At 46.5% G+C, this 14,664-nt stretch overlaps 1 protein-coding gene across 1 annotated transcript; it reads left to right on the forward strand.

Annotated features, from left to right (window-relative positions):
• The first annotated feature begins 1,712 nt into the window (after positions 1 to 1,712).
• On the forward strand, positions 1,713 to 14,629 carry LOC118509099 (ras-related protein Rap-2b-like). The gene is made up of 3 exons (XM_036049255.1): positions 1,713 to 2,570; positions 12,602 to 13,163; positions 13,232 to 14,629. The coding sequence occupies exons 2-3, from the start codon at positions 12,672 to 12,674 to the stop codon at positions 13,562 to 13,564; spliced, it is 825 nt and encodes a 274-aa protein (XP_035905148.1). The 5' UTR covers positions 1,713 to 2,570; positions 12,602 to 12,671; the 3' UTR covers positions 13,565 to 14,629.
• Positions 14,630 to 14,664: the final 35 nt, after the last annotated feature.

Raw genomic sequence — 14,664 nt, forward strand, 5'->3', positions numbered from 1 at the left:
GCACGTGGCTGAACGACTAGAACGTTCTTCGGTGGTCATTATTCACGAGCCAATTGGGGCCAAAATCCAGCTTCGAGTTGGAGTTTGGATGGAATCATCGAGCTAGAAGCTGTATGCAGTTATGTGTAATTTCCAAACGGTTACACATCGCTTTCAAAATCTTACCAGCCGCAACCTGTTGCGCTGGTGGGACAGTTCAACCCCATCGGTTCGTACAATCGTGCCTCGTCCAGCCAAAGAAACCCTCAATTTCACTGCCACATCAAACGGAAAAGCGAAGTTTGGACCAAAGGAACGAGTAGTGAGAGGGGGGGGGCAGAGGGGGAGGTGAGTGACAAACATCCTCCATTTACCACCTCCCCATCACTCTCAGACACTCACACACACAATCAGATCGTTTCCCGATGATTAAAAGCCATTTGCAGAAGTTCAGAGCTATCAGCAGCTCAGATGTTTGATTCCTTTCTTGCGCCCTCCTTTGCCTTGCTATCTCTCTTGCTCACTCGCGTTTTGTCCCCTGGTAATCCCCCGATGGAGATGTCTCTTTTTCTCTCCTTTTCTGGAACAACTGCTCCCTGTTGTCCCTTAAGTGCGTACGCAAACGAACGGTTGTACGTTAGGTGTGTCGACAGAGCTTTCAGCCGACGTGGATGAGCTGCAACATATTTTTATTTCTATCGTTAATATTTTTTATTAGCGGAAAAAGTAATGCTAAATTATATTTTGAACATATTTGTAAAGGCTATTTTGGTGATTTAAATATCTTTAAAGAGAATGTAATAAAATAGCATACCTTTAGGCGCTTTCGAATAGTGCGAGCTCTGTGGGGCGGCGGTTTCGAGCTCTAACTTTTACGCTACGCTCTACTACAAGTCTGAGCCAAGTGAAATACCTCCCTCGCGTCTCCTTCCCCTCTCCTATTTCTTCCCCCGCTTCCTTTCGTGCCGGGTCTGCGCCGTGGCTTGATGGATGTTTGTGCTTCGGAGCAATTCCTCTTCGTGTTTTCCCGAAAGGGGGCACGGTTGTTGGTGAGACAAATCTCTTCTCCATCCGAAGAGTGCTTCGAGCGCTGCATCTCGCTCTGTCTGTGGGTGTCTCGCATTTCCACGTGATCTACTTGCTCGCTGGCTGGCTGGCTGGCTGGAAGGCTGGATAAATTTACCATCTACTTGACTGAGCACGAGGGCATTAACGATGAGAAGAGGCTTATCGAAGAAGCGTTTGGTGTAAAACGTTCTCGATCAAATAGCTGACAACTGTGCCTGTTTGCCTGTTGATGGATGTACCGCATGTAATGCTGGGCTTGAATCAACTTTAATGATTAGATTAACGAACAGATATCTCCATCTTTCATAGCTTAATATTACAATTGAAATACTGTATAAGGCAGGAAAACAAGTTAAGACTTCTTCAGATAATTATCAAACTTCTGGCAATTTAAACTCAGCCTGTCCTGCCCACAAAATGCCGGGAAAATCGGAAGCGATGACGTCCACCGTCATCAGATCTGCCGGGACGCCGTCCAATCGTGTCCGGAGCGCACTTCGGAGCTTTGCTAGCACGCTCGGGAAAAGCTCCCATCGTCTCTCATTTTCTTCGTCCATCGTCGGCTCTCGGTGTTGTGATAGAGAGGAAAACTCTTCATCAGACAGCTATGGCTTTATATAAAAGGAATGGTCCGGCTGCCGTTTGCTATCATTCGTTATCGTGTTCCGATCGGTGCAGCAACGGAAAAGGAAAACTTCACCGCGGTTTCTCGACTTTATTCAAAGTTCGATGCGCTTTGATTGATTTCGGAAAACGGCTTGTGTTTTTTTGTAGTGGATTTAAAAAAGGGGAGAAAATAACAGCGTTTGTCAATATAAATGAAGTGCAGAAATTGAGCTGAAAGTGTGTTAAGTTGAGTGCAAATCATTTGCTGGCAAACGGTGATACATTGTCGGGCATTATCTCTTATCGGGAAGTGCTATAAAACTCAGTGATTTTATCAGTCAGTGTATTCGGTGTCAGCTCGACGCAAAGGGTTCCCGTTCCAAGTGACCGAACGTGGATGAGGCGCATTGTTTGAATATACAACCCCTTTGCCAAGTAACGCCCCGTTTGAAGTTTCGGTAGCTGATTAACTGCAGCCGTTGTCGCATGTGGTAGCCAGGGGCCGCGAGTGCGTGTGTGTTTTTAATTCGGAACTCATCTCGCCTTCACTATAATTGCCCTTGAAGTTTGGCATTAATTAGCTGCAGCGCACAGAACCCGCAGTGGGTGAGCAGTGAAGCAAAAAAAAAAAAGGAAACCCTTTCACCGAACGTAAAACAGGACCACCACAGTGTGATAAACATAAAAGCACGGACCGAACAATACGCCGTCCATCCCGTCCAACGTACGATCACATCCTAATCAACCGAGAACGTCACAGGGTGTCTTTAGGTTGTTTTTATGATTGCATCGTGAAATTATTATTACCATAATCATCTGCTCGGCTCGTCGGACGAGGGACACTCCACCACACCGTCTGCAGTGTGCGGCCTGGGCGAGGACGCGCATCACACCAGCTGGACCGGACAGACTCGGAAGTACGTATCATGTAGCTAAATTATTAGGGTTCCTTGGTAGTTGATGTCATCCGCCTTGTGTCTTTGTTGGGGTGCGTGGACCTGGTCGATTGGATGTGATTGTAGACGAGCGTTAGCTCTTCCTTTTTCTCGGCCGAACGAACAGAACAGAAGGATGAAATGAGCACTGAACATTGCATAGTTTGAGGCGCGTTTCGAAATGGACATAAAATTGCATACCTTCAGGCGTTTACGATTTAAAAAGTCGACATAATCATGTTTTTGGTACATTTTTCATGACACGATGCAACACACTTAGCCGTTAAATCTCAACTCACATTGACGCTCGCGTTGGCTGGCACTAACTGCAACCAAACTCAATTATCCGCGACAGCAATAATATTTAAATTAATTGGACCTTTACGCTACCCTTTTACGCTTGCCCGCAGTATAAGTACATCGGCGACATTAGTCACTCATTTTCACCACATTCGCAGAATTCGGTAACGATTTAGTGAGAGCCGAATTGAACCAACCCGGGGCTCGCCCCATTACCGGCCGGCTACCAGGTGGCTTCTTCCGGTGTGAATTGGAAAATGAAATTAATTAAAGTTTGTTCGAACAATCGACCGACAAATGGTGCGAATTGTGATCCCGGACAAGATCGAAACGTCCGCGGACCGGGAATGGGCAATCTCGATTCCCGACCGGAGCAGTTGGGCGTGGTTTGGGTGCCTTTTTTTTGGAGAGGGATTTTGTTCAATTTGTTTTATTTTTTAATTTCAAAACAAACCAGCAAAAAAAAAACGAAGAGAACCACAAAGAGATGCTGGTAGTAATGCTTCTGCGTTAATTATATAGACCGAAACCGAAGCGTGAACGCAAATTCCGCGAAAATCATCATCCAGCGAGCTCAACCCCGCTCCAAATTCTATCACCGCCCCGCTTTCAGAAGTGAGCAACAGCAGTGAGTCGTTGTTGGGACGGTTGGCGATCAATGTTGGGCACAGCAGCAGAAGAACAAATTTACATTTTTCCCGGGAAGCATGAAACACCGCTTTCCGTGCTAAAACGCATGGAGCCGTATGGTCCAGACGCACGCTTAAGCCATTTCGGTTCGGCACAATTGCTTGCTGTGCTGGCTTCAATCGTCAGTGACATGATGTGTTTTTTGTAAATTTATTTTTTAAGAAACACATGAGCTTTTTCTGCTTATGCTTGTTTCGCTGATGGCAGATGGGAAAAGTTTTGTTTTTCCCCTGCCCTTAAAGGAGGAGCTGAAGGACCGAGCTTACTTAATTTCTCGGAAGGTGATAAAATTTGATCCATTAGTATTGCTCGGTAGCCGAGTGCACCCGTGGAGTTACCCTGGAAGGAATTCGCAGAACTCCGGGTGTAAACAGTTGCGCTTTGTTTGATAACTTTGCGTCAGTCTGGGAGCGGGCTTGTGCCTTGATTACCTTAAGGTGTACAGAGCTTGTTGTTTGGTGGGGATTTTTGAAGAAATTACTCTTGTCTGACTTTTGAAGCAGAATCAGCACGACATTTGTTACGAGTGTGTAAAACATTATTTACAAACATTCCTAGCAATTAAACATTTTCTTCGGCTCACGATAAACTCTTCCATACCCGCGTACTTGCTGCTAGACATCCGACCAAATTTTTTTTACCCACCAAAAAAGAGAGAAAAACACCCATCTAAAAGGTGTTCAGTAGCTTCAAAAGCAGCAAAGGGAAGAAAGAAAAAAAAACCCGAAACCAAACGTTTGTTCACTTAATTACGCTTATCGCGGAGCGACCACGATAAACCCTTCTATTTACATCAAACATGACACGCTCCCGTGCTGTACAGATAATTAAAAACGGGCCCCGAACCCCAAACACGAGTAAATGAGAATTTTCCGTTACTAAACTTACCTCATTTACCTAAAGGCTCAACCTGAACCTATACTTCGGGGTCCAACCGAGATAAAACCACTCGGATGCTGTGCACACAAACACACACACACACACACACACACACACACACACACACACACACACACACACACACACACACACACATTTCTAGGAAAGCATAGCCGTCCCGTCGACGCCGGATGTTGGACGTCACTGCGGAACACTGTCTGTGACCCGTCCAGCATCATCGGCCGGCCTGTGTTGATTTAGCTACTGCTCTGTATGCAGGCACCCAGAGGAAGATGGGCGGGTTTTTTTTCTGTCTTCAGTTTACTGCCTTTAGCTGGCATCCATCCTGGAAGATGTCCAGATACCGGGAAATCCAGGCATTGGAACCGGATGTCCCTTTAGAAGGAAGTACGTACGTTGTTTTTTCCCAGTCCCGGGTCTTACTACTCGGTTAAGTAAACGGAACGGGTAGCAAAAATTGCTTTGAAATTTGAAAGTTATAGACTGGCTGGCTTGTGGTAGGAAATTCTGGGGCAAAGTGCCAAACCCAGTGCCCAGGTCGTTCACTTCTGCAGAAGGGAAAAAGTTAGCGGAGAAGCGAAAACAAGCAAAAAAACACACAAAGACGCGCTTATTGGTATGCCCTAAAATCCGTACATTTATCGACGAAAACCGCAACCGAGATTCTTGATGGTGGCTTGCTATGGGAAATGGTTTCGGCTTTTGGGTGGAACATTGATAAAATCTGGATCTGGAAAATTCACAATAAAGGTGAAAGTGAAATTTATGAAGATCAAATGCGACACAGAACACAGACCCAGACAATCATTCCTAAACGAATGTACGAAATTAATTGCTGCCACATGAGGAGCTGTGCACACACACGTGCGCTAGATAAATTGTAAGCCACACGTGCACCCAGGTGGTCTTGGGTAAAAATTCCCTAACGAAGACCCTAACCTCCAATCAATAGAAGACGAATTAGGCGAAAAGGGAAAAAAGAGCCAAACTCAAAGGCCCACGAAAGCGAAACCCAAAATGGGCGGGCGAAAAGAAAAAAACACAACGATAAAAAGGTTTCATTTCGAAGGAACTGCCATTTTGCAAGTATAATAAATCGGAAAAGCGTCTTCATCATCGACTCGCACAGATGTTTCGCTTACAAGGCAGAACCGACGGACGAGATACTGCACGGTATCTCAGCTGTTCCCGGCACATTCCACCGACGATTGATTGTGCCATCAGCCTGCGTGAGTATTCTGTTACCTTTTCGTCGGGGAAAAGGAAGGAAAAAAAGTTCCTAAAGGTTCCTCCTCTCGGTCTACTCCTGAGGGAAATCTTTTCGCTTTCCCCAACCCCGAACGCCCGTCGGACAAGAAATGAAGCAAAACTGGGGCTAAGCACTTATTGCACAAAATTTATTTCGCACACAAGCATCGGAAACCAATAAAAATATGGAAATGCTTAAAAGCGAGCACAAATTAATAACTCGTGGCCCTTTACGCGGCGACGATCTTTTCCATCTTTTTTCCTTCACCCTGCCCGCATTGAAGAAGCCCTTAAGTGCGTTTATGAGAGGGTGAGAAATAAATAGGGGGAAAAAAAAAGTTTTCTCAAATATCATCCACTGGGCGGGATCTCGGCGCTCGTGAAGTAATTATTAACTATTGGCCATCTTGAGCCACAGTGACGTACCAGGCGCCTCCATCAGGGATATTAATTTCCTTTATTTTAATCACTTTGGCGAGCGATACGCAGGTTAACGTCTCGCCATCCTGCTCACCCCTTATGCAAGAGCGAGACGGTAAGGCATGGTAGTGTGCAAAAAAAGAGGACACAAAAATTCAATCGCAACAGCATCGGGCGGAATTAATCATGTTTATAGTACTATTGATTGTGATAAATAAACAATCGCGTGGAGGACATGCTCGGTAGAAGAGTGCAGCGGAAAGGCTTCCATGGCTTGCAATATCCTACTATGTCTTCCCTAGAGCAGCGACGCTGATCGGGTGATGGATGGCCCTGGGGAGTCCGGTCCGGTCTCCATCCGGTCCCTGCCCGACGCACCCATTTCCGAAGGCTCTTGCGTCCGCGCTAGTGCTGTGCACTGTGAGGAGTGTTATCGAATAAAATCGCTTATCGTCGATAACAACATGTTCCGATGGCAGACGATATACGATATCGGTTTGACGCTTCCCTTCCCAGCGCCGTAACCGCATCGCCCCGCCATTACCGAGCCAGCGGTAGTAACGATGGCATCACTTTCATCGCCATTTTGTGTCGTTCGCTCCGCAAACGACTACCGCCCGGGTCGAGTTGTCAGTTCCGCTTTTGCTGTTTTGCCGTAGATTCACTGAAATCTAATCTAGCCTAATCATGCCCGTTCGGGATGCAATCGAGACGCGCCAGTCTCTCCAGACTTGCGGCCCGCCTTTGGACAGTCCAACAGGTCCTGCTGCAGTGTGATGGAATTCGCTCTGCTCCAGTGGTGCCCGACGGCATGGCCTAGTTCGGTACGGGACCGATTGCCGGATTGCCTCATCCCGGTTCGGTGTGACCCGTTTCGGTGGAAGAATCTGGCCCACAATTGTTGACAAGGAAAAACCGAGCGCCGTACACTGATTGCAAACTCATGTTCCGCTCTGCATGTGGCTGCGTTGACTTGACTGTTTCCAATAAAATCCGCCTCAAACGAAAAGACGTGACGGTGCGTGTACTTTATTCTCCAAATTAAATCCTCCAAAGGAAACTTCTCGGTGGTCAGTTGACTATTTGAACTCACTCCACAGTTGTCATTATGGCACTCCCGAAATGGGATAAGCAGTGTAGCCCGTATCGTTCCCATTCCCGAGAAGTGGTCCAGTTTATGCGAAAGTGTTTAGCTCAGCAGGACCACCACTTGTACCACAGGCGTTCCAGCACTATGACACACATAATAAATTGTGCCCGCTGCTCCATTTCTTGTGGGCATATCTGCAAGCGTTCGGTTGGTACGACGTGAGAACATGCGACGTGAGGTGGAGAACTTCTGTACGCATGCAAAATGAGTGATCGTGTACAATTGTTCTGGTTAGTTTCATCGATGGTTTTCTACTCCCTGCAAACCCTGCACCGCAAGGCCCGGGAGCGATAACGGCAGGACAAGAATTTTGCTAGCTGACACAGTACTAAAGTATGCCGTTTTACTGGGAAAACTACTTTTACCCGGGAGGGTAGAGACGTTAGGGTAAACCAAATTCAAGATGCCTTCGTCATAAGCTAGCAATTCCGCTCGAGGCATCTGTGTGTACCAGCGATTTCAGCAGTAAAAAGCGGGGAAAACTCTGAAAGTGCATCGTTATATGCGATTCTGGAAATCAATCGAATGTTATAATAGTTGCATGGGGGTTTTTGAGCGAAAGTTACGAATATTAAGCTCCAAAAGTTATATATGCCAAACTGAACAGTTAAAACATTAACATATCGACATAGCGCCATCTCTTGGGAAATGGCATAAGCTAATACAATTGGTTGTAGTAGGCTGGAATAATTCAAAATTATTTACTTAGAAATGCAGCGAGGCTTTCAGAAGACTTTATTAGAATAACCGCCATTTAGGCGTTGGTGAGAATAGGTAGGATCAAAAAGATTAGTTGTTATTAGTCTATCGTAAAAAAAACTGCCCAAACTTTTGCGATCTCCTCTAGGAAACCTTTTTAAATAATTCATATAGATTTATGCTAGTTTTAACACAGCATAAAGAGATTATCAAGCACTGAAAATGCGCCCTTTTTCGCTTAACCTCAAATAGTAACGCATTGTTAGTGGTCTTCCCAATCCGTACGATGAGTTACCGCTGCGATTCCCAATCAGTGCTGAAGCTCCTTAATTATAATAGCCCTCTCCCTCCCCCCATGAGCTATCAATTTCATCAACCACAAATTACAACCATCGCCGGCAGAACAATACATTATTTTCACATTTTACTCCATTGTTTGCACGCGCGCCAGTGTAATGTTTGCGGCCACGGTGAGCATCGCCACTGGCCCGTACAGCGCGACACCGCCTGACAATCATTAATTAGTGGAAAATACTGTTCTGCATTAGCGCGTCAATAGCGCGTTTGATTCGTATCGTTCCGGACCCACCTGCGGCCGTGTCCAGTTCAGGAAACGGCATAAGGTTGCCCGTCGATAAATCGCCCATTGTTATGGCGGTTTTGGAGGATGTGGATAAGGGGAGATCCAGCAGAAGGAAAGGCGAAGAGCATGTGGGAAAAGCGATACATGTGCCACCCTCTCCAGTCAAACGGATCCACTTGACACTTTTGCCCAGCATTTTTCACGGCGGGAAAAAAACCTTTATCCAGTTGGCCACTTTTACACAGGAAAAAGCAACATACCGGCGGGAGTGTGTGTGGTCCGTGGTTTGAAATTTAATCAGCTTAAATTATGCAGCCCATCCTGCACCGTCGATCCTCCACCACTGGTGGTATGCCGGCTGGTACGAGAAGCCCGCTGGAAGCTGATGCAACAGGTTGTGCCCGGCGTTGGTGCACTTGTGTTTTTTATTATTCAATATTTTTATTATCATAATATGATGGTGGTCCGGAGCTCACACCAGATGGAATATTGAGTGGTACGGGTAACTTTAGCGTCCCGGGATGTTGGTGGAAAACGGTGATAGATGCGCCTTTATGCCCGGGGTGCATTTTGCGGTCGAAAGCATACGATGCGCTGCGACACGTGTTTGAACTCCAGTTTTTCCTTTTGTGCTTATCGAATGCTGGCATCGATGGGGTGGGATGGGAGGGCAAAAAAAATGAGCTCCCTGTACGTGTGTGATGAAGATGCGGGATCATATTATCAACGCTCCTATTACTGATAATCATCCATTTTCCTGGAGGCATTCCCGGCACGCCCCGGGAAGTGCCAATAGCGTCGCAATTGTTCAGCGCTCCGATTCAATCGAACTCCTCATCTTCCCTGATCGTTCGTTTGCGGATACGTTCTTTTTCTTTCTTCTTCTCGGAAGCATCTTAAACAACGCCGGAAGTGAATAGTTGATTGCACACTGACACAGTGGCCTGTGCGGTTGTTTGTCCCGTGTACAATTGCATCCGGCACGAATGGGGCGCGCGTGTTGAACGTTCAAAAGTCACGTCCTTCACGATCTGTCGGAAAAGCCGCCACAGACACACATCCTGCCACCTGCCCGATCGGTGGCAGCACGTGGACAGTGGCTTAGCGAGGTGGCGCTTGTTTATTGATTGGCAATAGAGATTTTGAACTGGGCGAACGGTTGTATCGGGTGCGGTTTGCTTCGTCTGCTGTGTTGTGGCCGTACGTGCCATTTTAGACGAGAGACGCCGATTCTTCGCATTTGTTGGATTTGTCGGGTGTGCTGCACTGCCCAGGAATGCTGAAAACACTTAAAAACCTCATTCAAGAATCCTTACAAATAACAACAAGATGTAGGTCAACAACTTTAATTGAATGTTTGGTGCGTAAACAGACCAGGCTGACAACAAACAGTTGGGGAATGTTTAAATTGTAACCAATTCAAAAAGCGTCCGTATCGTTATTGCATACATTTAGGCGCTGTTGTGAAGAGGGTGAAGCTGTTTTGCAACATTTAATTCGTCTCGTATATTTGCAAGGGAATTGAACACATTTTATGAGAATGTTTGAGTAGTGCAATACTGGTTTAATAATAGGTTCTTTTTATTTTTAAATAAGAAAATATTTCAAAATCATTCAATTACTCCTGAAGTTATGCTACGTAGAAATAAGCAGCGTTCAATAACTCCGTTTTCACGGAGTTTTAATTTTAAAATGAAGTTCCTTCAAGAAGTTTTAATTAATTGTGAACTGTCTCTAAAAAACTGAAAGATCCAGTAAAGTTAGTAGATAGTTAAAGTAGATTTAAAACCCCTAAAGTTATGCAAACTGGATTACAAAATAGTTTGATAAATCTATTTTTTCTTCCGGTTTTAGCTTAAAATTAATAGAAAGTTAGGAAAACTGAGACTAAATGTACTCTAACAAGTAAATAAAGGATGAAATGTCAATAAAAGCCAGCAAACTGTTGCCCGTACCTCAGCTCGGCTCAGCTCTTCTTCGAATTCTAGACCACCAGATTGATTTTTAATTACAAAAAAGTGTAAACATTCCTACTAAGCCAGCGCAACTGCAAACAATACAATCTCTACCAGCTTCACCACTATCATCAATCTTCAATCCGGACCACTTTCGACCGTTGGATCGCTTTGATGTACACTCATTGGGGAGTAGCGAACGTCACGGGAATAGCTTGCGGGTTTTTTACCAATTTCATTTGAAAATGTACATCGTACGGTGTAACTGTGCCGCTTGGTAACTGTGCCGAACGGAATGCATCATAGTCATCTAGCTCTCTGAAAATGGTTGGATGGATTGTGCTAAGCAAATAGATAGATTCAGGGAGAAAAAGTACACTCCAAAATACCCCCGAACCATTACGCGATCTAATACACAGCGGAACCTTCTACGCGAATTATCCCCCGCAAAGGGAGTTAGCAATGGGCGGCCCAGCCCTGGAACGATTTGCCGGGCCGGGTCAGATCCCACAGCTGGGCCGATCAAAATTGTATAAGTGGAACGGATTAATCGGATTTTCCTACCGGGTGGAAAATCTCAGAAAGACGCGAGGGCGTTTCGTACAAAATGGACGTGATAGACAAGACGGGCAGACGGGCAGACACACGGTGAGAGCACACCCCAACCTGTTGCCTACTGCCAGGATGGGGAGCAAGAAATGTAAATGGACAGTAATTTAACGCGGGCGGCGAATATTGCTCCAAAATGTCATAAGCTGTGATGAGACGTCTGCTTGACTACTGCTCCCTCCCCAAAGGTACCTTGCCTTTGTCCTTCGAGGTGAAGCAAAGCGGATCGAAAAACTAGGAATCCTTTTAAAGCATAACGCACCGCTTTGTACCTGGATGGAGCAGACCTACGCATTTACTTCGTCCGCCACAGGGAGACTTCAAACGACCGACAATCCAAATCATCGACAAAAGCCGCCCAAACAGGCGGCGGACGAATTTAAGCAGCCAAACAGATTCACACTTGGAGCTGGAATGGAAGGAGCAAGTTGGGGAGCGAACTTTTCCGACTGTGAGGAAACAGCATCTTGGCTACCTTTTTCGAACCGTCCTGTCCAAATTGCGTCCATTCCATTCCATTTACTGCCGAAAAATACCTGTTCGAACGTTCCGATTGGGTTGCTCTTTTGTAGTCTTGCCTACCTAGGCCATTCCAACAGCTGGCCGACAACTGGCCCGGACAACTGGTGTCAAAGTTCGCAAAGATTTCTTGGGGGAAATAGTTCGGCAAAACCTTGAAACTTTCTGTTGGTACAAAAGCGAGTTCGCCGAGTTTGTTGTTCTAGTTCTCGGATACGCTAGACCCCGGCGTATCCTTGCCTTGCCTAATGAGAACTGTCTCTTCGTAATTGTAGTACGCAAGCAACACAATACAGCTTGTTAAGAGTTTTTCCGCCCCTTTCTCAAGGACTCCGATTCCGATCGTTTCCGTTCGTGATTCGTTCAAGTGGGATTTGAATTGGGCACCTTTCCGTGCGCGTCGTCTGCGGCTGGGTTGTGTGTGTCACAGTTGGTCGATCTATTTCGGAACGGCTACCAGTTCTTACCCATCGACTTGAGGTTTGTTTTATGAGCAGCTATAAATAAATCGTTCCAGTCGACAACCTCACAACAATCTCTTGGGGGGAGACACGAAGATATCCAATTCTTGGGGGAGATTCTTTTTCCTTGCGTTGGAGATCCGATGTTTTGTGTCTTCCGTCTCGCTCGCGTTGCTCGGGGTGATGTGCGACAATACCGTCGAGCTGCTGTCGTGGGAAGCAGTATCAGATTTGTGATATTTGCTTGATAAAAGGAATCTTTTTCGCTATTCCTCGTGGGAAACCGCACGAAGCGAGACCAGGTACGTCCGTAAGACTTCGTTCGCTCATCCACTGGGGCGACGCGTTGCTATGGTAATCTGGATTCTTGGCAAAATGGGACTCGTATCAGAAATAATTCAACTACAAGCGAATCTTTCACGTACAACTCCAGTACATTTGAAGGAATCTCCTCTAATTAATGGCTTCTCCTATTGCAGGGGTTCTATTCTCTTTTCATCGATAGCGCACGAGTGCGCCTACCTCGACACGATTGCGCTGCTCGACGCCATGCCGGGTACCTGTCACCGGCTTCGGATACCATCGATCGTCTCCAGCCGCTCGTCCAAGAGTGGCGTTGGAGCGTCGTCCTCCTCATCCTCGTCTTCGGCCGGTGTATCCGCCGGACCCTCGATTGCCGATGACGAGGATCTGTTCGGATGCGAGGGTGGCTTGCCCTCGTCTCCACCGGCCACGGTCAAGAAGGAACGTCATCGGGTAACGATGATGGGTGCGGCACGCGTTGGCAAATCATCCATCATCTCCCAGTTCCTGTACGAGAAGTATCTGTCCCGGTACAAGCAAACGATCGAGGAGATGCATCGCGGCGAGTACGAGCTGCCGGATGGATCGAGCCTGACACTGGACATCCTGGACACGTCCGGGTCCTACCAGTTCCCGGCCATGCGGGCGTTGTCGATCAACACCAGTGGAGCTTTCATATTGGTTTACGCGGTGGACGATGAGGAAACCTGGAACGAGGTGGAGCGATTGCGGGAACAGGTTGGTCTCTGGTATTTTGTTTTCTTCTCTGGACAATTGTCTCATGCCGTCTTGATATTCATCTCCAGATTATCTCCGTACGAGGCACCCGAGTACCGATCGTGATCGTCGGCAACAAAGCAGACGTTCCCGAGGAGCAACGCCAGATCCCGTTCAAGGTGGCACGCTCCCGGGCCCTGCTCGAATGGGGCTGTGGATATGCCGAATGCTCCGCCAAGAACAACGAAGGCATCCTGACCGTCTTCAAGCAGCTGCTCCGGCAGGCCAACATCGAGTACAACCTGAGCCCTGCCGTGCGCCGTCGGCGAAAGTCACTTCCGAGCTACACCGGCGGCACTAACCCGGCACGGGCCAACTCTGCCAAGTATTATCTCAAGCGGCACTCCTGCTCGGTACAGTAAAGCCAGCTTCAAACCCTTCGAGGGACTTGTATGTCACCAAGGACAAAATTCAAAACACAACGATAGCTCCCGATTGCAAAAAGCGGAGCGCTGATGACGTGCGGGGAGTATTAGTGTCCACTAGGTTAAGCAAAATTGGCAAAGAAAACGGGAATGACGACTTACTCCACATGCTCTACAGGAGTTGGCGTTGCGTTGGATCGGTTTCAACGGTGAGTGACATATTTTGGGGCACGCTTTTCTTAACCGCGCATTTGCCATTTACAAACCAGATCGCAACCAGAGTACATACACCAGTATTGCATGGGCTTCAGTTTGACGAATTTACATGTTTTCTGGGGCGCACGTACGCCGGCGTATTTTGAATGGGGAAAAAAATTGTTGTTTGTATTTCAAATTTAGCGAACTCAAGAAAAAGAAAACATTAATCAAAAAGACTAGTTTTTTTACGCATATACCTTTGGCTATACATGTATAGGAGTGTAAATGGGACGGACGAAAAGAGGGAAAGAAAATTAAGCAAATCCAAACAAGCAACCACCCCGTTTGCTACTGTGTATTTGATGTCAGAAACAGTCCCTTAAGCAAATCAGAATATAATTGTAACCAAAGGCAAACCAGTACGGCTGGGCGGAATCGAATTGTGACCAAAATACTGCGTTTGATACTCAGAAAATCAAGATTGCCGACGAAGGTGGGACAGATTTGTTGACAGATTTGGGTGCGCTGAGGTGAGCTGAGGTGACGTGGCAGTGAGTGCGCTTAAAGCTTAAAGCTTAACGAAAATGGCATCTGTTTTCCGTTGTTTGTTTGTGTCTGCTGTGAGAAGGATATATAATCGAAGTGCTTTGCACGCTTTCGGGACAGGAACGGGGTCACGTCACGCGACGGAAGCCAGGCTAGGTGGTAAACTTCTGCTGCCCGAGGCGTACGAACGAACGAACGTATTTTGAAAACCTGCGTATGATACTTTTATGCTGAAATATACAATAATAATACAAAACCAACATACGCTAGACGTTATGGAATATACATACACATGGAAAATATTAAAGTCTTATACAACTTGTAAGTGTGTCTGTTTGTTTTTTTTTGTCTGT

This window comes from Anopheles stephensi, chromosome 3 (assembly GCF_013141755.1).
Source record: "Anopheles stephensi strain Indian chromosome 3, UCI_ANSTEP_V1.0, whole genome shotgun sequence".
Classification (NCBI taxonomy): Eukaryota; Metazoa; Arthropoda; class Insecta; order Diptera; family Culicidae; genus Anopheles; species Anopheles stephensi.